General features: G+C 44.3%; 3 protein-coding genes across 3 annotated transcripts in view; 2 read left to right on the forward strand and 1 right to left on the reverse strand.

Annotated features, from left to right (window-relative positions):
• The window catches only part of LOC144138688 (nuclear distribution protein nudE-like 1), a 56,510-nt gene extending 54,381 nt beyond the window's left edge, over positions 1-2,129 (forward strand). The window contains exons 9-10 of the mRNA XM_077671090.1: positions 515-609; positions 1,918-2,129. Coding sequence (XP_077527216.1) covers positions 515-609; positions 1,918-1,981 — 159 coding nt within the window. The 3' untranslated portion in view covers positions 1,982-2,129. The remainder of the gene's footprint in view (positions 1-514; positions 610-1,917) is intronic.
• Positions 2,130-10,149: 8,020 nt separating this feature from the next.
• On the reverse strand, positions 10,150-17,921 carry Vps20 (vacuolar protein sorting 20). The gene is made up of 7 exons (XM_077671095.1): positions 17,554-17,921; positions 17,317-17,426; positions 16,142-16,229; positions 13,072-13,158; positions 12,430-12,495; positions 11,609-11,783; positions 10,150-10,354 (listed from the first exon to the last, which is right to left on the reverse strand). Exons 1-7 carry the CDS (start codon positions 17,617-17,619, stop codon positions 10,296-10,298), a joined length of 651 nt encoding a protein of 216 aa, XP_077527221.1. The 5' UTR covers positions 17,620-17,921; the 3' UTR covers positions 10,150-10,295.
• A 99-nt stretch (positions 17,922-18,020) lies between these two features.
• Fnta (farnesyl transferase alpha) lies at positions 18,021-21,836 on the forward strand. Its single transcript, XM_077671096.1, has 3 exons — positions 18,021-18,394; positions 18,496-18,735; positions 21,369-21,836. Exons 1-3 carry the CDS (start codon positions 18,047-18,049, stop codon positions 21,753-21,755), a joined length of 975 nt encoding a protein of 324 aa, XP_077527222.1. The 5' UTR covers positions 18,021-18,046; the 3' UTR covers positions 21,756-21,836.
• Positions 21,837-23,408: the final 1,572 nt, after the last annotated feature.

The following is a 23,408-nucleotide window of genomic DNA, read 5'->3' on the forward strand; positions in this document are numbered from 1 at the left end:
AAAAGGAATGACTGCTCAGTGCTAATAAATGAAAATTGAGTTGGAGCTGTAGTCTGTTCATATGTATGCAGGTTAAACTTAAAAAAAAATATATATACAAACATCAGTCACGTTCACTTGTCTAGTCCTGCTTAGGTTTCGCTCTACTGTTAAGGACAAATGAATAGATTTGACTTCTAACATTTTGCTTGCTTATTCATCCATGGCTGTGTGGCATGCGAGCATTTTGTTGCTGGGATTCTCATTCCATCTCCAGTTTGACTACTGCCGGTGAGCCGTGAAGAAGGTTTTTAAAAAGCTGCAGGCTTGGGCGTGAGGGTGCAGAAAAGCAAAAAAAAAAGAATACCAACACTGGCCTGGGTGCCTGCCGTATTTCCTACATTGCGGCCAAATCTTGGTGTTCTCTGCGCACCACCATTGGTGCTTGCCGGTCACGCACCTCCTCTCTTCTTCCCTCCGTGCGTGTCTCCCCCCTCCCTCCCCTCCTCCTCTCCCTTCCCCCTCATACCTGCAGACGCTCGAGTCCAAGCTTGCGTCGTGCCGCAACTTTGTCAAGAGCCCCCAGAAGGAAGACGGCGACGGAACCGCGGGCCTGGTCACCGCTCTCGGGTGAGTCGCAGTCGGTCGACATCCTTCACAATTACCTTCAGCTACGAATGGAACTGAGCTCCGCGGTATACACAGTTTCCGAACTTGCTCTGGGGCCCATATATCAAGAAGCGGCTTCCCTGTCCCGGTTATATGTTGGAAGAAATATTAAATCGGCCTGTTTAATGTGCACCACAGCCGTCGTTATGCAAATTCAGTCAAACCCGGTTATAGCGAACTGTAATATGCACCACGGTTAGTTCGTTATATCCAGTACAGTCTAATCCACTTATAACAATATTGAAGTGCCACCAAAAAGCCATTGTTGTAACCAGTAGGTGTTATAACAGTGTTGGGAAGAAAAAGTTACTTTTGTATGCAATTAGGGGTTTTCACCCAGTAATGAACTGCAAGGCCAACCGCAGGGCCCCTAGGAAAGACCATTGTCTTTCTCATAGGAGGTCGATGTCTCCGCATCAAATCCTTGACTGCTTCTTTCTTTTTTAACGACTGGCAGATTGCATGTTACTAAAGTGACATTGTTTTCTGCCTTTGTCAACATCAGTAATTAACAGTACCCTTTACCCCACTGCAGCTTTATTTTAATTTGGACAGTGTTGACGACCTGCCCCCTACCTCTCTTATCTCCGGGGCCATCTGACAGCAAGAGATAAGAGGGCAGTCAGGAGGCATCTTCTTTCAGGGCTGCATTAAAGGCACCAACTTTTTTTGAGCGTTAGATGCCGCAACTTATTTCATGCTCAACATCTCAATCGGGGCCAATTAACATCCCAATCGCCACTCCGAGATCATGTATCTCGGCGGCTAGGCGCACCGAGTTCGATATATCAGGTGCGAACTCTGTTATAATGAATATGTTATGCATGCATTTTCGTAGCTGATATGTTTTTGTCGGATATGTAGAATAATCCGCTCAATCCGGGTTCGTTATAAACGGGTTCGACTGTAGTATGCAGGTTCTCGAAGAGAATTTCATTCAAGCATGTGGTGTGCAATTGGCCCAAAAGTATATTTTCGTTTGTGTAATGATGCATCATTATGTCCTCCTCACTGACACAATTACAAACACACCTGTCATCACATTCTTCATTCTTACCAGAGAGGGATTAAGGGAATTCTTCAAGCGGAATTGAAGAAAAAATTGCAATTACCAAACCCAGAAATTTTATACCTGGACTCTCTCTTTGCTGTACAGTTGCACGTCGGAAAGACTGAATTCAGCGAGCAGCAACGCGCTCGCTGCTCCAAAGCCACTAACAATGGTGACAGGTTTTCTGATCAACTCTGCATGTCTGCTTTTGAATGCAGGAGGACCCATTTGAAGCAGCGAGCGTTGTCAAGCCCGCAAGAGTTTGTGCCGCTCGCATTCTAGGGGGAAGCCACCACGATGACAAAAGAACGGCGGGAGAGACGGACCACCCATTGACTTGTGTATGCTTGGACTCGTTGGCATGCGTGCGTGTTTCTGTGTTTTAGCGACTCTGGTGCACTTCAGACGTATCCATCTTTCTCTCTTTTTTTTTAAATAAATAACAACAGAGTGACCGCATTGGGAAACGGCCAGGTTTTAGAAAGGAAACAAGCGCACATCCGACCCGTGGGTCTTCGTTGCTTCGTGTGAAAGCACAGAGGTTTTTTTAGAGTTGTGAGTGTTTGCTGTACGGGCTGTCAAAGTATTATAACCTGAGGGAACTGTTCACTTGGCACAAGTGAAAAGGTTTTTATCACGGTGCACCTAGCTTTATGTGGTAGAAACTCTCGGTGCAGTTAGGCTTGCGTTAGCCTTGCTTTTAAAAAAGAGCTATGCCATGTAAAAATGGCTTTGTTGGCCGAAACTGTTAGCTATGCCTGTTTTTGAGGCTTTGGTACTTGACAGTTCTGCGCTTGCACTCAGCATAATATATGTATATGTGGTGTTGCAGTTAGATATGTTTTTCTTTTTTGTCTCTGAAAAGGTGTTTGGGAGCAGGATGTCATATCTCATCTATGGTTTTTTTTTTTTTTTTTTTTCCGTAGGTAAACGAGGTATTTGCTGTTCATGCTTGTATTATTGCGGACGCATGTTCTAAGCTTTGTGTTGTATTATTGTAATATCTGTATGTACAGAGTGTTGATGTTGAGGGCTGTTCGGAATATGGCCTTGCACTTCTGAGTGGTTCTTTGTTTACTGTTTTATTTCCCTGCATTATTTATAAAATTCCTAAGCGCACATGTCCTGTGTTTTAGTCTTAAGCGCTTTAGTGTTTTTGTTATGACTATAGCTTATCTTGCAGAAATAAATTGCTCTCTACAACGCTCGCATATTTCTTGGATGTGGTTGGGTGTGGTTTCGCTTTTTGGATTTGAGATTCGGGAAAGCATTAAGTTGTCATGCGGATATGTTGAATCTCAAGTTCATTAGCAAAGTTGTTATTCTGTTATTGTGTACTCAGGTGAATAGGCAGCTCGGAGGTAGAGCCTGGGATAGTTAAGGTTGTTTAGGTAAATCATTGGCTAGGTTAGTTGGAAGCCCAGATGATTTCTAGCTGTGGCAGTTTGATTTAGCAAGCGTTAAACTTGATGTTACATAGCACCTAAAATGTGCTAGAGGTTCCGGAATGAGTCTGCAGGAAAGAAATTTAAGGACTCTGTAACTAGTGAATAAAAAAGGCGGGCAGATTTTTACTAGTACTCCGAGGCCATGGAATAGTAAAGATGGTCACAACGGTGGATGTTTTTGACCAAGTTTGTTCTCATTTAAAAATGTGTGAAGCTGACAAGAAAAACCCTGGGACAATGTCACAGAGGTATTGGTGCCTGTGATGTTGCTCACATTTTTTTAAGTTTTTTGGTCTGTCTGTAATCCGTGCACATGCAAGAGTTATTGGGGAAAGAAAAGTTGACAAATCAGTACAAGTGTAGTGTTGTTTTGACTGGCAGTGTTCAAAGGGTCTGGCTGCCCTTTTTTTTGGTGAAGCAGTTTTGAGTTTTAGCAGGGAGTTAAAAGCTAGTTGCCACAGCCAAATGGCTCGAGGCATAGGTGCCCTGTCTTTACTGCAGGCAAGAGTTTGGGTATTAGCTTAGAAGTTTTGCGAATATTTCAGTGCCGTTTAGGGACATGCCATAGGACATGCGTTCTATGAACTACGTACGACAGGTTTTGCAGAGAAGCGTTTAAAGAAGCTTTGGCATTCATTAAATCACTCCATATTTACTGGGAGTTACTGCCCATGTTGCAAGAATTATCCTGTAATTGCCGTACCGTCATGGGAGTCCCTCTCTAGGATTTCCACGTGAGTGAGTTGCGTTACTTCCGGTTACGACATTGCCGGTGACGTCACTTTTGGCATAACTATTTCAGTAGAAAACTTCCTGGCATCAATTTCTATTTTTCTTTTTTAGTTGTGCTTTTAGCCTGCTATAATTCTTAGCTAGTTACCTTTGTGTAGAAATAAAAGAGCGTGAAATAATTTTTTTTACAAGTAATTAAATTACGTTAGCCTTATTTACCTAGCTAGAGCACTATGATTAGTCCTATTTGTCTTTTTTTGTCAAGTGAAATCAAACTATAGTGCTGCTAGTTGTGCTCTTTCGAATGAATAAAAAAACATCACTTGCAGAGACTGCACTGACTAATTTTGGCCAACGATTGAGGTTTTTTTCTTACTGGTGTTGCCATCGTTGCCAAGAATGTGTGTCGGAAAAAATTGTTTGAAGAATCGACAAAGACATTTTACCAAATCGCCTTTACAAGTAGTCATTGGGGGGGGAATAGATGCGACGGAATGTTGCAGCAGACTATCATACTCCACACCCATGACCAACAGTCTGCGTTTTAATAAAACGGGCCGCATGTTTCAAGTTGAACATTCCTTTTCACTGAACGACTTCCCTATCTTGGGTATGTTGTCAACACGTGCTATTGCACAAATAAAATGTGATAAGATAGTGCACTGGGATTCTCCAGTGGCTTCAGTGGAGGCTTGTTTTAACTTCGACAGTGCACTGCGATGTGTCAGTATTGCAAGGGTTTGAGGGTGATGATGATGATTGGCCGTAACTGTTAAGATGGAGTTGTAAGGGTAACTGCTACTATGTGTATTTGGGGGGGGGGAATTATTATTGCCTCTGGTAGCTTTCTGTTGGTAGGAAAATTTTATACCGTTAGTATTGCAGTGACTAAGGTAATGCCTGGTTAACATTACTACTGTATAAACATTGGCCACGTGTAGCCATATGGGTTGAAAACTCAATGGAACTAGGTAAGTGAGCAGCTGTGAAGTGTTTTTACAAGTTAAGAATCGTGTCAAAATACCAAAAAAACAGTAGTTTGTGGGAAACGCTTATCAGGCTTTGATAGATGCATTGCCTCATATTCAAAAAGAAGGGCCAAGAACTTCTGGCAGGATTTACAGACCCTCTAGTACAAGTAAGTTGGATTATTCTCTGCGCTAAGACGGCGATAAGTCAATGGTGGAACTCCACGCAGTGTCATTGTAGTTTCACTTTATGGTTAGAGCTGTTGGCAACGGCGGCTACGGATGGCTTATGTCAACTAGCCGAGGTCTAAACCGATAAAAAATGCAAAGTAATGCAGGTGACGTTACATTTGATATACAGTTTGCCCTTAACTACATCTGCTTTGATGCTGCTTTTTGAAAAGTTTGTGGTTAAGGTGACAATTTTTGAGGCCATTTGAATTATCACTAAAAGCGCTTTGTGTTCACTGTGGCACATGGAAAATTTGTCACTGGTAGTGGAATATTTTTCACCTTGGAAGTAGAGTGCATTTGTTGAACAATTCTCAAATGTGCAAGCAGCGACGCAAGTGAATACGCAGTAGCAAAAAATGAGAGTAAAGCTGGTGTTTAAATCCCATTCGAAAATTGCTTCATAGCTTCTAATTATGTTATTGGTTAGAAACTGCACACGTTTCGTAGACTGTAAGGGATCAAAGTTAATTTGATGCAAGTGTGACCTGTATGCTTAAGATGTTTAGTAGGATGTACCTGTGGCTTCCACATTAAGCAAAGCTTACAAAGCTTTGTTTTGTGCGAGACACAAGTGCTGCATTTTCTTTTTTTCAGTGGTTGTGTCATTTGAGCAGCATTGACTGCATTGGCAGTTGATCATCAAAACAATGCGTATGTGCACTGTTTGATGTTTTGCCTACCTGTGTTATTGCGAGCCTGTCTGGTAGTGGGCGCAAATTTTTAAATGCTGTGTAACAGTGGTCGCACATACACAAGTGGTTCCTGTTTTGTTGCGAAGGGGCAGCAGAAAGAAAATAATAAAGTGGAAAAAAAAAGTGCATGCTGTGTCTTATTCGAGCTATACACAGACAGTTGAAGTTTCTGCCTCCAAGGACCATAGTCGAAGTTGTCAGTGATCGAAAGTACTGGCTTTAAAGAATTGAAAGCTGGAGTGTGAAAATAATTCGCACAACTTTAATGCAAATCGTACAGCTGATTAAAGGCGAAAACCCTTTCTACGGGAAAGCGCCATTGTTGCTGCTGTCGCTGTTTAGTCAAGAAAATGGTGTAAAAGTAAATAAAAAAATAATGTGTGGTCCGTTTGGACCGGAACCTGGGCCTCCCCAGTGGCGTCCCAGTGCCCTACCAATTGTGCTATCCTGGCGTGCTGCTAATGTTGCACGAAAGTTGTCCTTGCAGTTCCTTCCTTTGTGGCACACGCCAGCTTGGGGGATTGGCAAGGAGTTGGGGGGGCTTTGAGGGGACAATCTGCGTGCTTCACAAAATTCGCAAAAGTGTAAATTGGAAACATACAAGTTGTAGAAGAGTTTGTGTTGCATCACACCTCGACATGATGGAACTTAAATCAGCCGCTTGAATTGCTTGTGTTAGGGAAGCTGTGGCTTGTGGCAGTCTGCATGCTGATGTTAATTTGCGCCGTAAGACCAACACGTAAACACCAAAGCAGTTAGTGTGGCACTTTGCCAGCTGACCGCTAACACAGCTGTTAAACACGCTGGACTTGTCTGGAACTACACTAACCAACTGACACAAGTTAAATGTACGGCACATTTTTTTTATTTTAGTAAGAATTGTGAGGTGAACAATTAAAGTTACGAACAAGCACGTCAACACAAAAGCAGTCAGTTCGGAACCCTGTCGGCTGACACCGCTAACACAGCCATCGGACGTGCCGGACATGTCTGAAACAACGCTGACCAACTGACACAAGTGGCACGGTCGCTTACGTGATGATGTTTGTCAAGTCTTAGCTTACGTTTTTTGAAACGATTAGTATGAACTGTAATAAAAATACGGCAGGTGTAGAAGTCCGGCCAGAAGCAAAGTGCGAACACTTCGGTGTATTGCAGCGCCATCTATGAAAGTGGGCAATAAACTAGATAATCAAACAGGCGCCTGTGAGATGGGAGCAGCTCTGGTCAGCAGGCTGTATTTAGTTTTAAGGCCCTGCTCTTAAAACCTCATTCTCGACGTCACGAAAACACGATTTAGTGAAAGAATTGAAATTTTGACAAATCATCGTTTGCTGCCGAACAAGCGCTTAGGGCCCTATTAAACACTAAATATTTTGAATAAAACAAGCAAGCATTTCGTGTGCATGGCCCCTTTCAGTGCCTGGAGGACTTTTTTGTGGAACTAAGGTCCTTTGTGGTTATGGCTTGAACACAGCCCATTGTGGACGCCCATGGTCTAACCCATGGCCAGTGTGGATGGTGCCATGATTCAAACCCATGAGGGTGGACTCGAACCTTGCACTTGAGTGGCAGCAGCTCATAAGGGTTAAGACACAACTGCTGAGTATTGCACACTAGTTAGAGCAAGAATCAGGTTTGGCGAGTCTGTAGCCAGACCCACACAAATGATGATTGGCATGCTCCGCGCATAGTCCTGCCTCAAAATGTTGCCTTTCAATACCGAGTCCGCAGTTCCTTTCTCCGAGTCACCTATATGTAAAGTTTTTGTTTCCGAATTTTCTGTTTTTTAAAATCAAAGGGAAACTGATTATCAGGGGGGACACCAGGGTTTTGCAGCGAATAGTCTGCAAAATTTTCCGCTTGTTTGGAAATAATAAACCAGTAATGATGACAGGCAAGAGCATTGATAAACCTCCAAGGAATAAAACATTTTATTCACAACAGTGCTTGTGTTGCGCACCTTTCTTTCATCCCATCTGTTTGCGCGCTGTTTTTTTTTTTTTTTGTGAGACGAAGTAAGACAAAATGTCGGTCTCCATTCAAGACTTGTCCAATCGTTGAACGTATCTCAACCAGCAGAAAGCTCTCCCAACATCGCTGCTTCTGTTAACTAGGCACAACAATGTCAATGCAGTATTTGCCAGTCCGCGGCAGCGAGCGGTAGAGTCATGTCAATACTGAACGAGTTCGACAGCTGTGTTTGTGGGGCTAGCTTCCAGCAAGTACTGGTTGAGAATAGCTGACCATCAGCACGCGGTTGTGCAGATCGCTAGTACTTGGAAAAGGTCCATTCAGGGAGAAAGCGGGTTTTAGTTGAACCCAATTCTGCTGAAACATGCCCGGGGAATAAAAATCTGGTTTTACCCGAAAACGCAAGGTGCCGACACAAAGCAAGACGAGAAAAAGTAAAGATTGTAGTGAAAACCGTATTGAAAAGTACTTACTTTCAACCCTGGATGTGCTGTACAAGTTGAAACACCAGTGCATTTTTGGAGATGCAACAGGAATACAGAAGCTGTCCTTTTTTTTTTGTTAAGTGACATGTTTATGACTAGCTTCCGATTCCTGCAAATCTTTAATTGTGGTACAGATATCTTCATTCCTGGATGTGACTGCATGCCCGGCCGTGCATAGCACTAAAGAAAACATTCGCATTCCAGAGTTTCCTTTGGAAATGCAGTGTCTATGAGAATTTTAGCCAATCCGTGTGTGCGTGTGTGCATGCTTATCTAGGGTTCAACCACTAAATATACCATAGTCATTAAAGTTTGCACTTTGTTAAATTTAAACTTGACTCTGCATGTGCAAACAGTACTAGTATAATAGCTTTCATCCATTTCTGCCAAAAGAATGTAGCTGTTGCATAATCACTATGAAAAATGAAAATTTGAAATTTCATACAGCTTGCTTCAGTAGCTGACAGAAGGAAGGCTCGGTAAAAAAGGGAATTTCTAGTGCAGCAGAAAAATGTGAGACTGACATATGCTGCTATTGGCTTTTTAGTGTTGATCGATTTTACACAGAGGAAATTCTCATCTCGTTCATGGTGACCCAGTTCAACTACAAGTGTCCCACGTGATTAGTGTAATCAAGGTACTAGAGGTATTCCAACAGACTAGGCTAAGCAAGGGACACTAGATGTGGTTTCACGATGTTCACCAAGTTCTAAATGCAAGGCACGAAAAATTTGCCCGACTTATATCACCTCACAGGTGTGTGTTAAAACCAACAATGCCTGTAGAGCGCTCGTAGGAGAGCAGCACATGAATTTTATTGACCTTTTTTTATGCCATATTTAGAGGTCAACTGCAGCAAAAATTTTGACCTCTCGAAAACGGTAGTTCTGTATAGAGTGCCAAAAATTACTGCAAAATACACATAGTTCTGTATAGAGTGCCAAAAATTACTGCAAAATACACAATGCCATCGCTGGAATGCATGCATTCATGCCGCAAGTGACCAACAAAAAATGGCGATTTGGAAACTGCAATTGGGAAGAGCGCGGCCATTATTAGTGCCTGGCTGGCAAGCCGCTCGGACGCAAGCCTGTATGCACTGCACATTCAAAATAAACGTGGCTGAGGGTGGAATTTCAGCACAGTTGGTCTTTAACAATACTTCGAACCAGTAATGTTACCATGCACGTGAAAATTTAAAAAAAGGATGTTTTGCTACGGGCACTTCGAGCCAAATGTAGCACCAAAAAGTTGAGACCACAACAAGTGCTTGATAATAAAAAAACTAGCTTGCACCAGTGCCGTACTGTCACCACCCTCTTGTCAAGAAAGCTTTGCCTTGGTTGCCAGGCACCAAGCCAGACAAGTTTGTTGTTCTTCCTTATGTCTGGGTTATAAAAAAAAAAGAACGTTATAGGCGTAAACAACTGGGACCAATGTTGCCCATAATTTGATGGGTGAAACAGACTACAGAGCACTGCATATCTAAGCTTTCTCACATAGAAGGTGTTGAAATTATTGAAACTGTTGGCCCCCATGTTATCAGAATGAACAACCTGAAGCACTAGGGTGGAGTTAAGAGTTGCTCTGAAATTCCCTGCTTGATGTCCTGTATGCGACTTTCGCATTGAGGGTAAACCTGCCACCGCTACCAAAGGAGGTTAGCTGTAAAAAACATACCCTGAGTGTGTCTTTAGTGAGGCACTGATCGTTTTAAACATCGGGCACAACTCCACATATTCGAGTTCGCTGAAACAATCGTATCTGTCTTCAAGCTTCAGTCAATTTGAAACAGATTCGTATATCATCTCACGGGCTTCAATAATTGAAATGTCGGAACATTTGTGTGCTGTGGTGTAGTGTTCGCCGTGTTTTGCAGTGGTGTAGATGCAAACGTGGTTTCCGCGTGGCCACACATTACTATGACAACATTTATTCCGCGCAAATAGAGCTCGTTATAAATAGTATGCCTCTGAGTGCAAACTCTTCAAACATTGTTATAATACAGCATTGTTAAAAAAAGAACGAAATACGCTTTTTTTTGGCAGTAAGGGAAAAGTGGGCTAGGATGCCACGAGCGCCTCTTCCGTCTTCTGTTCTTTCCGGGCCTTTTTCGGTGGACCTGCAAAGGCGGGTGAAAGGAGAATCACAAATGGATGATGGACTCTCAACCTCTCTGGTTTCCAAATGCAGTAGCACCATTTTTCATCACAAATAATGGGCAATCATATTCTTCCTTGGTTTGACGATGCTCGCACAGAACCACGTGGAGAATGCACGGAACCACATGGAGAATGCAGAAGTGCCTTTCTGCCATACAACAGTAGTGTTCGCACTATGGTTGGAAATTGAGGTGGCAGTCAGCCATTCAAATGTGACAACCTCTTCAAAACGCCCAACACTGCAAGTTGTACTGATGCTACACGAGCATTTGAAAGGGCACTCGAATCAAATGGTCTTCAAAATTTCAAATGCCATTCGAACTGGAAGGAGTTCTACCATTCCACACAACAATTTTTGAAGGCAGATTAAAGTTTTCGTGTTTTCCGCGTTCACCCGCCACGTTTTGGTGTCGCCACAGCTGTCCAGTTAAATTCTTGCAACTTGACTTAAAACTCAGTTTTAGAGTTCAACTGCGCAAAATAAAAATTATTAGTGATAAAATTGTTAACAAAACAGGCAGTTTTTTTTTGTACCGCCTGTGTTGAGAGTACCAGTTACCTTGCAATTGTAGATCAAGTGATAGAAAACAACCACAAGTTGAAAACTTATGATGATCATGCACTTTAAAACCAAGTTTTAGTCGTAAATAATTACCTATTTTTGTAAATCTGGCATGCAGAAACTGCGTGAGAGAGCACAAGCGCTAGCATTTCAAAGGCCTTTGAGGTTCTGAAAGGTCGGTTGTCGTGCTCCTTTGACTCAAAATGGCAATTCAACCTTTAAAAAACTTTGTGTAGCAGCTCAAAGGTGTCATTTGAGTCGAATGATATTCGATTCAATGGCCTTCGAAACACCCGTGTTGCACGGGTATCACAAAAGCTCATTTTCAAAGTGTTCAGTTACCGTAGTTACTACAGTTAATGTGGTTACCGCTAGTCTAGTTATTACAGTGTTCCCGTGCTAAGCGTGACCACTCTGAAAGTGTTTTGACGTCAAAATATCCAACTGTTGCCAACCTGCGTATTCTTGTTTGCGAAAGTACAACCCGAGTCATTGAACTTGTCACTGAACACCAGAATTCTCTCCCTCCATTCACAACTTCAAAAAGAGCGCCATATTTTAAACCTCCTCCCTTCCTCCAAGCTTTGAAACAGCACAAAAATCAGCAAAGCACCGACTGTTGGCTCTCAAACTTCTGTTAAAACAGCCGTACTTGCTGGTTCCGCGTTTGGAACGTCGGGCAAGACGGGTTCCCCCATCTCTGCCGGTACGCTGGGGAGACCAAGAACGGCTTTGGCTTCGTCTTCGGCCACCAGCGACTCCAGCTCGGCTAGCACCGCTTCGTCGTCCTCGGCTGTCAGCTGGCCCGAGAGCAGGTCGTCTATCTCCTGCACGCATGTGTTACACACGGCGTGAGAAAGACACGAAGCAAAAGACAATGCAGTTGCAGTGGTGAGAACAAGAATGCCCAAAGTGTTGTGCAGAAAGACCCAACTGCACGATTGAACAAATAAGGAATGAATGGTGGAGCTGCACCTTTATAGGTGAATTTATGAGCAGAAACGGTGCGTACTTTTCACTAACTGGTCTAAATAAGAATCACGCTCGCAAGAAGTGCCCAAAATTTAGCAGAATTCATATGGCTTAATTGTGCCTCGGTGAAAAGTGGTACACAACACTCCAACTTATAAACAGGATCCTGTTTTACCTATGCAATTTAAAGGGCACCAATAACTGGCCAAGAGGCAGCATAGTAGAGAGCTCTGGATTAATTTTGACCACCTGGGGATCTTGAAGATGCACCAAAATCTCGATACGGTCATTTTTTTTTTTCCCCTCTACCTCAAAAACATGCAGCCACCGTGACACTACTAATGCACCTAACAACCCAGGTATCACTCCAGAAGCATTGTACATCTACCAGCGAGCACAACTGCACTGGCTGCCATGCGAGCTGTCGTCACTACGTCCACTATGCTACAGTCGGCAGACCACTTTCGTTTCTGCCAACGAATGTATGAGAGAATGCCTTACCCGCTGCTTCTCGATGCCCTCTTGTGTCTCGTCCATTATCTTCTCAATGGCGTCCACCGACAGCACCTGCAATAAAAACAACCACACGTTTGAGACTTCATGCAGTTTCGCAACACTAAGCGACGTGGACAAGGTCATGGTCAATGCACTCAGCCTGTATGAAGCCATATTCGGCAATGTTCAGATTCTCACACAAGTCTGGTTTACGTGATTTCGTTCCCCTGTGCGTACAAGCCCACAACTTCCTGTACGCAACCAATGCCATCTACTGGTTCGCTTCGAACACTCCATTTTTTTGTTGCTGTTGTTTTGAGCAACTGCTCCTGCTGCTCGGCTTAGTAACCTAGGGTTACAATTGCGGATTTTGGCATGAATTGGCCCCAGTTTCAGCCCCAGTGCCAACAGTTTCGAAGAACAGTGATTATTTTTTTCACTCGAAGACATTTTCTTGACTCAATATCAAGCAGCTGCTTCATAAATTGGGGGGTTTTGGTATCTTTTAGGTCGACTTAGGGGCAAGGCTTGGATTATCACACATTCAATTAACATTTTGCATCACACCGGAAGTGCCTACTAATATCGTGTCAGGCTTTCACAAATAACGAGCGGAAGATGTGAGACGAACTGATGGGTTGTACTTGCCTCGTGAAGCTTCTTGAGGGACTCGTTGCCGACTTTCAGGCCTTCGACAACCTGGATCTCGATCTGGGCATACTCTATGTCGTGGACCTGGCGAACGACAGGAAAGGAACGCATGTGACACGTGCGCAGAAGTGGAGTAAACGTGCACAGGTCTATAAACTCCTCAGAAGGATATGATGATAAGCAAGCTTCTCAGAGCCAAAACTAATTAATAAAAGTGTTTTTAAAGCAAAAATCTTAGGTGCCCCATTCTGCAATAACTCCGTCATTACTCAGCCAAGAAAATGGCCACGGTTGTAAAAAGTAAATAAATAAATAAATGAATAACACATGATTTAATGGGATTTGAACCCCGGTCTGCGCTTTACAAACTGTGCTTGCTATCTCCACACATTGCCAGCGCAAAGCACAAGTTGTCATTGTTGTTCCTTTCTTCACAGCATATACTCAACAGGGGATTGGCCAGGAATTGGGAGCTTTGAGGGGGCAGAGTGCCCGCTTCACAAAATTCGTAAAAGTATGAACTGAATTGAAAATACATATGAAAAGTATGTATCGCCGTAAGACAAAGAAATGACAGCGAAGAGATGCAAAACACGACGTAGCAGAGAGAAAAGTTGAGTATTGCCAAGCTTCTGCCTTCAAAGCACGTAATTAAGTGCCATGAGGAATGTTGTTGTTTTTACAACTTATATTTGTCACTTTCACTGTGCAAAGAAATGTGACACTGCCAGACATGCTAGTACATCATCTGCCTTGAAAGCAGAGATTTGGCAGGGGGAGCCCACCGTCATAAAGCTAACAAATTGGAGAAGTTACCACACGCACACACGCAAAAAAAGGCTGTATTTGTTAACACGGGTGTTTTTGTGGCAAGAAAAAACAAAAATAATCCTTTAATGCTTACAAATGCATGGCAGCAATTCAAAAAAAAAAAAAAAACAGCCATATGTACGCTTGCTGTGACGCAAATGATATCAACAGCCTACAAAATGTCTGTTGCTATAAAGTTATGCCAATCCCTTAATTGGGTATCCAAACTTTCTTGCAGTCCTCTATGAAATTCACCAGTGACTTTGCTGGTAAGTGGAAACTCATTCACCCTTAAGCCACCAATGCATTCCCACGGGTGACTCACTGGTCATAACTGGTGCATCTCTGGTGACTCACTACTGGGCAGCAAGTGACACACTGGTGAGTCAGTGAGATGCTAGTGACTGTTAAAGGGGCCACAAATACAAAATACAACTCTGCTTGATTGAAAGAACTGGCCTCTGGCAATTCACTGGACTCCATTCCAGCATGTTAAAAGACTTTTTTTAACAGAAAAAACACAGAAAATATTAAAAACACTCAAATTTCGCACCAAAGGGTCATAAAACTGGTTGCAGTGGCGTAATATGGACCTGCAGTAAAAACACAGTTATCACTGTGTGAACTGCAGGTTAGCATTGAGGCAACATGGTAAAATGGAATTAGGGGCCTTGCTACAATCGCAGAGTCAAGTTTCTTGGCAGTGGCTTCAAGTTTCAAGTTTATTCAGTTCTTCCCAATCTGTGGAGAGTGAAGCAAGAGCTAAAGGCTACGGCCCAACAAAAGCTCTTGCTTCGTGGAGGCAATCCAGCAGTACAGCGAATGAACACAATAACATTCCATTTCATACACATAAAAAATACATTCGAAGCGTGAGTAGGGTGATGGGAGTATGTATGAATACATATATTCACAGGCAATAAAAAATTGTTTGTAGCTTCCAAACACAGGTACGATACGCAGCAAATGAAACGCGAACACGAAAATATGAATCAGAACACGCAAAATTGAACAATACTGATCGTTGAGGTCTAATAATGGCGCGCTATTGGTATACATATTCAGAAAGCCACATTTCTGGACTTTGTTTTTGTAACCAAGCCACGTGTCATTTTGACTCGTATAAAAAGAAACTGCGCTATTTGCGTGTTCCGATTCATATTTTCGTATTTGCATTTCATTTGCCATATATTGTACATCTTGTATACATACCGTAAACATATAATAAATATAATAAAACATCTACAGACAGAAAACAGTAATAAGAGGCAGATTAAGAGTATCCCATACAATGTTCTAGCAGCATTTTTTAATGAATTTGTTAGACAACCATCTGCTGCAATCATAATTTTCCTCAACACTATTTAAGAGCAGTGGTATCTGAAAATCAGTATGTTGCTTACCGTAACTAGTACGGATCTGGGGTGTTTTTGTAAGCCCACCACACAGGCAGTACTGACTCACTGGCTGAGGTGTATAGTGGTTATAAGAGAGACAGGGGACAGAAGCTTTGGTCAGCGGCTCCCAACTACGCACACAAGATTCTGTGACTTCCTAAAGAAATCACTGGAAAATGGCTCAGGCGCTGCCACTACTTCCGGTGTCTTGATTATTTGCTTAAAGTTTGCGATAAAATTGGTTATCATTGTTATTGGGACAGAGCAGTCTCTCTAATGAACGAATCTTGTATTCTGCCTTCATGGCACCTTTAACCATTCTTTTCTGGCTCATTTAGAGGCCAGACAGGGTGAAATTTCTGCACTTAGCTAGCCTGAAAAAAGGTTGATGATCGATTGTTTGGTTTAACGCGCCGACGCAACGCAGGCGATGAGGCGCGCCGTAGTGGAGGGCTCCAGATTAATTTTGACCATCTGGGGATCTTTTAACGTGCGCCGAAATCTCATACACATGGCCGTTTTCGCTTTTCGCCTCCATCAGAAAAGCGGCCGCCGCGGCCAGAAATTGAACCAGCATCCTCGTGCTCAGCAGCAGAATGCTTTAGCCACTGAGCCGCTGCGGCGGGTCCGAAAAAAGCGGTACCATACTGAAAGACAACTATATGTATTGATGCCAATGCTTATGAAAGTGGTGGAACTTTGGATGGAAAATAACCTTTAGGAAGTGTAACTACGACCTGTCGACAGAGGCCAATTTGCTCCTGCACGTTAGTGTTCGTTTAACCACGCAGTCGTTACACTTGTACAACCTCCATTACAGTGCATGGCACATTACTCAAGTGCAAAAGGACGCCACAAACCATTCGTTCCAGGTTTGTCAGCTGGCCGTCGGTCTTCTCGAGCATCTGCTCCATGAACCGCTTTTTCCTGAGCAGCAGCTTGGCTCTCCTGCAAGCACGTGAAGAAGGCATCATAAGGGTGCAGCAAGCATGAAACTGACTGACACACAACTGCAGTGCTTCAAAGTGCATCCGAAATGCCTCATTATACTAAATACCAGTCCAGCTGGCAATCCCTTCGGCTCGCATACGGACAAGAGCAGGTTATTATGAAAGGTAAACATCATAGATGAGCGGACATTCTGGTGTTCATGCTGGCTTATATGACAAAAACTCACGGGTTTTCAAACGCTCTCAATGCTCTGTGTGCAGGTTTTCATGTTTGCTAGAACTCTAATTAACACTGATGTTCAAAGGAGATAAGCCTGAAATTATTAGAAATTGTCGAAAAATAACAGGAGCCAAAGTTACAACAAGAGGACTGTCTTCCACATGTCAAATTGACGCCTCCGGTGATATTTCCTTTTCCGTTGATCACAAGTTTTTGTTGGAGTTACACGGATAACCACTTTTGTGGGTTACAAGACGCAAACTTTCATTCCTTAAGAAAGATCAACCAAGCAGCAAACACTTCTTCAGTCTTTTTTTTATGTAGCCTCACGTTGCTTTTATTCTTATGTAAAAGGAAAATTCTCAAGGATTTTTAAAGGTCTGTAAAAATTTCAGGACTTTCAAGGGCCCGCATGAGGGAACTTGTGGGATCCCGTAAGATAAAAAAAAAACGAACGATTTTTATCTTAAGAAATCCCCCGCTTGACCTGCAACACACAGTAAACTAAATGCTCGGGACAGACAACCAGCTTCATTATAGGCGATACTTCGTTCAAAGCGAGTATGAAGTGTCTTTTATTTACTGCAGTGAGTACCATAAAATACTTCGAGTTAACCGAGATTCCGAATAAAGTGATTTCGTTATACCAATGGTTCACTAGTCATGGTTTCGGAACGTGATCGACGAGACTAAATCGACGTCCCACGCTTTGAGTTTCTTCGACACCACTCGGCACCATTGGCGGGAGTCGCATTAGCGCTACCCGCAGTCCGAAGCAAGCAAGTCAAGCGCCGCGAAAAGTGATTTATAATGTCGCGATGACACCTACGAAGCAGCTAACGAGAGTCGTCGATAACCGACTTACTCCTTGCGGCCATCCTGGAGCAGTTTCCGTGCGAGTTGGCGCTCATTTTCCAAGTCGACGAGAATCCTCTTCTGGTACTGCTTGATTTTATCTCGCTGCTGCTTCAGTTGCTGCAAGCAAAAGAACAGAACCGGCAACACAAACGGTTGAACGACCGTCGCGAAAATACTGGGGTGTGAACGCGACGTCGCCGATACGACGGCAGCGGCTTCCTAAACTCTCGATCACGCAACTTACGAGGACGGCCTTGTCTTGCTCCGTAACTCGGCTCACTTTTTTATGCTTTCCGAAGAAGATACCCATCTTTTATTTAATCAAGGGATTTTAATTTCGCTACGAGATCCACGAAATGAGACACCACCCCATGTCAACAACACCGCGACAACTACATTTGTAACGCGTAGACGGATGATAGACAAGCGCGCACGTTGAATCAGTAATTTGCCTAGCGCTAGACCTTGTTAACATGGAAGAGGGTTCTATATTTCATTGATTAATTATGAGTAAAAGCTGAAACCTAACGCTATTTTTAAGGTTCCCTTCAAAAAGTTCTTCAGTTACGCGCAACAACTGACGTCGTAACGTAACGATAGGAACTCCACTTAGAACTGAGAGGCAACTTCACTGGTTGAGTCTGGTTCTAACTTCTCTCTAGGTATATAGTTCGAAATCAAGCCGATGGCAGTCAGAATAAAAGCCGACGCAAGCCGAATCGGTTAAATCTGAGAACATGGCCGACGATGACAGCGACCAAAGAGAGAAATGGGTCTTCTACCGAGACCGTCCCGAGTGGAAAGACGTCGTGCCCGTGCCTCAGGATGACGGCGAGCATCCCGTGGTGCGCATCGCGTACTCGGAACAGTTCCGCGACGTGTTCGACTACTTCCGGGCCGTGCTCAAGTCGAACGAGCGCAGCCAGCGAGCTCTGGATCTCGTGACGGATGCGGTCTCGGTGAACCCATCCAACTACACCGTCTGGCACTACCGCCGTCTCCTGCTGAAGGACCTGGGCGTCGACCTCCACGGCGAGCTCGACTACATCCAGAGGGTCATCGAAGACAACCCCAAGAACTACCAGGTGTGTAGTACTCGCTGAAAAATCCCCGCCCACACCCGCGGACGGCACTGCGGCGGGCCAAGTAGACGCGCGTTCTTACGCGTTCGCCGCAAATCTCGCAGGTGTGGCACCACCGACGGGTGGTGGTCGAGTGGCTGCGGGACGGCTCCGGCGAGAAGGCCTTCACCGAGGTCATCCTGGATATGGACGCCAAGAACTACCACGCCTGGCAGCACCGGCAGTGGGCCCTGCAGGAGTTCGACTTGTGGGAAGGCGAGCTCGAGTTTGTCGACCAGTTGCTCCGTGATGACCTGCGCAACAACTCGGCCTGGAACCAGCGCTTCTTCGTCATCTCCCGCACGGTCAGCGCCGCGCACGTTCATCTAAGAACCTTTTACAGCAGGCGTCGTCGTTTGGTGGCGTTTTAAGGGCGGAATGAATTAAAATATTTGTAATGTGGCGCCCAGACACGGTTATAGCCTGGAACCAGTTATTTCATTCGTGAGCGGGCCAGTTAGCAGTTTGTGAAGCGGGATGTTTTACCTAGTAAGCATAGTTTTGTCAGCAAACCTGTGGCAGGCAACAGCATGGACCGTCGTTGAAAGGTACTACCCAATTTTGCGGTCTATGTTATGGGAATACATGAACTGTGTGGCCGGACAGTGAAGTAGCAGACGACGTTCTGCCACTTGTTGCTCCCATGTTACCGTTAGCAGATGACCACCCTGTACAGTGCACATCAGGCTTGTCTATCGCAAGGGAGCGCACGGCTCCAGAGTGTGCTGGTGACATCTTCTGTTGGGTTGGAAATAACTTGCCATTGCACATTTGCAGATCTCAAACAGGGTCAGGCCGGTCGTCATTTCGCTTGGGCCACTCAAATTTGCAGGCGCCACCACCCACGAGGACCGCTATACTCGGTTACAACTTAAGAACGTCAACGGAAGTTGCAGCTGTGCCTCGTCACCAAAGCCGGATGTTGCTCCACGCGGCGCAAGTAGTGCATTACTGGGAATATTTTGAACATGGCGCGAGCCGCTTCCGGGATTTTTTCGACTCAATATGCTTATAAACAACTGCAGCGACGACAAACAAACTATGTGAGAAAAGGCAGACGATGTCACGCATTCATAGCAATCCCCTTTGCTTGCGCTCGTTGACATCCGGGTCCGTCGGTTAGGCGGAGTGATACCGTACATAAGCTGTTGCTGTTCTTAACTTGTTCCTGAGTATAGTCCTCCCAAGTTCCAGCCGTGAGCGGTGGTCGGCCAGATAGACTCGTCGTTTGAAGCGACACCACACCAAGACTGTAGTTGGCGTTCGGTTTTGTTCTGACTGGACTCGTACCTGCTGTATTTTTGTTATGGTTAATAGCAATCGTTTTGTGAAATGTTAGATATGATTCGCCAAACAGAGTCACGTAAGTGGCAGTGCTGCTTATTCCAGTTCAGTGTTGTCAGGCAAGCCCAATGCTCCCGATAGTTGTGTCAGGCAGCACCTGCTGTACTCACTGGTTCTATGTTTACATGTTTGTTTGTATTCTATATAATATGCACCACATTCAAGCACAAATGGCTCATTCGAATCCCTGTTTAATGTGCATTAGATCTTGTCGGCCTCAGCCAATCTCAACGAGCTGCCCAACGTCACAAGTTCAGTGCGGAATAGTAGCTAAGGTGTCACGTGTCCATTGCCTTTTTTCGTAATTATATAGCTTGTCTGAGTGAAGTTTTCCTTAACCCTTTAATGCCGGTTGTCGCGAATTCGTGACATACTGAATGAAGCTGGCCAACCAACTCGCGAAACCTTTGCTGGCTTCAGCGGCGGCTGTGATGTGTTTGCGGCAAAGAGGTGGTGGTTTCGCTCCAGACTTGTAGCGCCATCTCGTATAAGGTGTTGAAAATTAAACTCAGTATGTCAATCGGTTGGCGGACTGCGCGCGCCACGTGCGACAGCTCTCACTTCATCATCGTTTTCTGTCTAACCATAAAGAGTACAAGGTCCCCCAATTTTTTTTCTATTTGCACGCATTCAGGAGACTGCCCAAGAGGTGTTACATTGTCGAAAAATACTTTTTTTGTTGCATGCTTCTTGCTTTCGTGGTATGTCGCGAATTTGCGACATTCGGCCATTTAGGCAGTTTACGGTGACTGCAGGTATGATGGTTTTTTTTTATTTTATGGCAGAGTATGGATGTCAGATCGCTGTATGGAAGAAAATGGCTTCGCACACGCCTGCCACCTGAGGATAACAGTGACGATAGCTGACTTAGTGACAGTGATTACGACGATGTTGACTACGATCCTCATGCACAAGCACGAGCTGCGCCCTTGGGAGAGCCTCCGTCAAAGCAGTGAAGATGAAAACAGTGATGTGGTGCCTTTGCCAACTGCCTCTGCCAAACAGACAGTGAAGTGAAAAAAAAAAGACTGTCAAGAACAGCGGGAAATACCATCCTGGAATACCACTCTTCCTGAAAGAGACACTGTGCGAGCACCTACTGAATATTTCAAATAGTTTTTTGATGACAGCTTACTGCATCACATCGTACAGCAGACCAATCTTTTTGCGACGCAAAAAAACCCAAACAAAGGGATGGCCCAAGTAGGCGATAAGGACCAAGTAGGCGATAAAGTTGCATTCCAGATATTGGCCTAAGTGCCTGTTGTCGCGAATTCGCGACAAACCTAAAAGTCGGCGGTTAAATTGCATCCCAGATAATACAACTGTGGATTGCAATCACGGTGTCTGTCTAAAGCCAAAACACAAAAAAAGAAATTTTTTTGCGGCCTATTTCATAATTCCGGCATTAAAAGGGTTAAAAGTGGTGCCAGTGTTCTTCTAACAAGGTGTCTTTTGAATGAACGAAACGCATTTTATCCTTGGCCCCTTTAATAAACTGGACAAATAAAAGTTCCTTCTATTCCTTCTATCTCTATTGTGCAAAAAAGTGGCCATGGTCGCAACATCAGGCGGTATCATCGTTCCCTTGCAGGTTGGCTTCGGCTGCGAAGAGGTGGTGTCCCGTGAGTGCGCCTATGCCATGGCAGCGATCCGCAAGGCCCCCCACAACGAGAGCCCCTGGAACTACCTGCGGGGAGTGCTGGATGCGGCGGGGGGAAGTGGCAGGCCCGACGTGCGAGATTTCTGCGAGTCGTTGTACGCGGAGGACAAGTGCCGGGTGGCCTACCTTCTGGCTTTCCTGGTTGACTCGCTAGCCGAACGGCTAGCTGATGATCCGAAGCTGCTGCCGCAAGCCGTCGCCCTCTGCCGCACGCTGGCCGAGGAGCAAGACGTGATTCGGCGCGAGTACTGGAACTTTATGGCGCGCGATCTTGAGGCTCAGCATGGAAACAGGGCGCAAGAGATGGATGGACAGTGAGGGTTTTGTTGTTGTCATCTGCTGTGCAGAACTGTCTTCTTTTTCTTCTTTTTTTTTTTGTCTTTTCTAAAGTGTATTAAAAACCATGTGTGTCGCAAGGGTCTGTTGTATTGATTGGTCACACGTTCTGGAAGCAAGCACCTTTTATAAGGGGCCACAAAGACAATACCCAAGGTTGGTTCATTAGAAAGGCTGATTTGTCGCGGTAACAGTGGTGGCAATTTTATCCCAAGCTTCATATAAATAATGTAGATATTGATTGCTGCGAAGTGGCGACTTTTTCAGCGATTTCTGCGTGACTTTACAGAACCGTGTCTGTGTGATTGGTGGCTGCTGACCCAAGGCACCACCAATAAACATGAATGGGTGATTTGTAAGGGGGGCTCTAGTTCTGTCTGTCCGTATCGCTTGAATGCCAACGTGCAGATAATGCACTGACAACAATCATATTGTAACACTCGTGCCCATATTATGTCACTGCAGTGCAAAATTTGAAAGTTTTCCAATATTTCTTGCGTTAAGTGGTTGAAAGAACATCTTCTATGGCTGCAATGGAGCTGAGTCTTTCAAGCTGAACAAGGTTCCATTTTGTCTTCATGGTCCCTTATAGTGATATGTTTCTTACAAGGGTTACATGCAGCACAAAACTGGCTGCCTCAATGGTACCTCCCCCTTAGCATTTCAGACCCTTAGAGCTGAAGTTGTACCGAATGTTACTGGAGGAGCTTTGTGACAGGACACAGCCCTATGACTGGGATGACTGAATCATTGTTTTAGTCCACATGAATTCGCAGTCTCTGTGCACTCATTTCAGCCTCCCTTGAGCTGAAGGATCAGTGCAATTTGTGAACAAAAATACACTGTTTTGTTCGGCACAGTTTTTATTGACATGCACACACACAAGTAATTTAAATGTATGTTTACATTGCATGTGGATGCTTATAATACATGTTCCTTCCTCACTGAAACGACTGATGGATGCTTGGGTGATCTCCAGGCCTTCACCGCATTCCGACAGGCACGAAACCTGTGTCGGGTTCATTGAGGTAGAGCTGCGCTACTAATGCTTGACAAATAGTGCAGTCACGTATGCTGAATTAAGCATGTGCTGTGTACTAGAACGGGCGAATCAGTGTACTTGAACAGGCGATTGTACAATCGTGTCAACCTGATCGTGCAGCCATGTGAGAGTGCCGTCTTGTTAGCCCTTATTATGTGGTAGTTTCAGTGCATACCTCCGTATTATGAGGCTCCGTACACTGTACAATTGTGAGTCCAAATTTTTTTTTTAATCTTGTTTTAATTGGTGAAAAAATAACCTTTTTTGGAAAGGAATTCAAAAAATGCATTGAAGTAGTAATTGCACTGAAAGATTCTGGACCAGTGAAGCTGCGTGCATGCAGGTTGCCTCGTGTAACTTGTATCATTAGTCAAAATGTTTACCGTAATTTTCCGGCTACAAATTAGGGGTCAATCATCGAGGGTGGCACAGTCTGTCTCGCTATATTTTTTGTATTTGAAGTTATTGAGTGGCAGTTACCAATTTGTTTGTGACTACAATAATGGACCTCTTAACAAGCAAACTTGGCGAGAAATGTGTGAGTGATAAGTTGTCTAACGTTCGAAAATATGTGAAACAGCATATTTTCTTTG

This window comes from Haemaphysalis longicornis, unplaced genomic scaffold (genome assembly GCF_048455015.1).
Source record: "Haemaphysalis longicornis isolate Haplotype H1 unplaced genomic scaffold, Haemaphysalis longicornis Haplotype H1 scaffold_5, whole genome shotgun sequence".
In the NCBI taxonomy this organism is placed as follows: domain Eukaryota; kingdom Metazoa; phylum Arthropoda; class Arachnida; order Ixodida; family Ixodidae; genus Haemaphysalis; species Haemaphysalis longicornis.

Bases quoted from the DNA above. Each gene is read 5' to 3' on its own strand.
- Vps20 (XM_077671095.1), bottom strand. From the start codon at position 17,619: ATGGGTATCTTCTTCGGAAAGCATAAAAAAGTGAGCCGAGTTACGGAG. The intron at 16,230-17,316 runs GTAAGTCGGTTA...ACGTGCTTGCAG, and splicing joins CTCCAGGATGGCCGCAAGGA to GAGAGCCAAGCTGCTGCTCA. The intron at 12,496-13,071 runs GCAAGTACAACC...TTTTTATTGCAG, and splicing joins CCCTCAAGAAGCTTCACGAG to GTGCTGTCGGTGGACGCCAT.
- Fnta (XM_077671096.1), top strand. From the start codon at position 18,047: ATGGCCGACGATGACAGCGACCAAAGAGAGAAATGGGTCTTCTACCGA. The intron at 18,395-18,495 runs GTGTGTAGTACT...CAAATCTCGCAG, and splicing joins ACAACCCCAAGAACTACCAG to GTGTGGCACCACCGACGGGT. The intron at 18,736-21,368 runs GTCAGCGCCGCG...GTTCCCTTGCAG, and splicing joins TCTTCGTCATCTCCCGCACG to GTTGGCTTCGGCTGCGAAGA.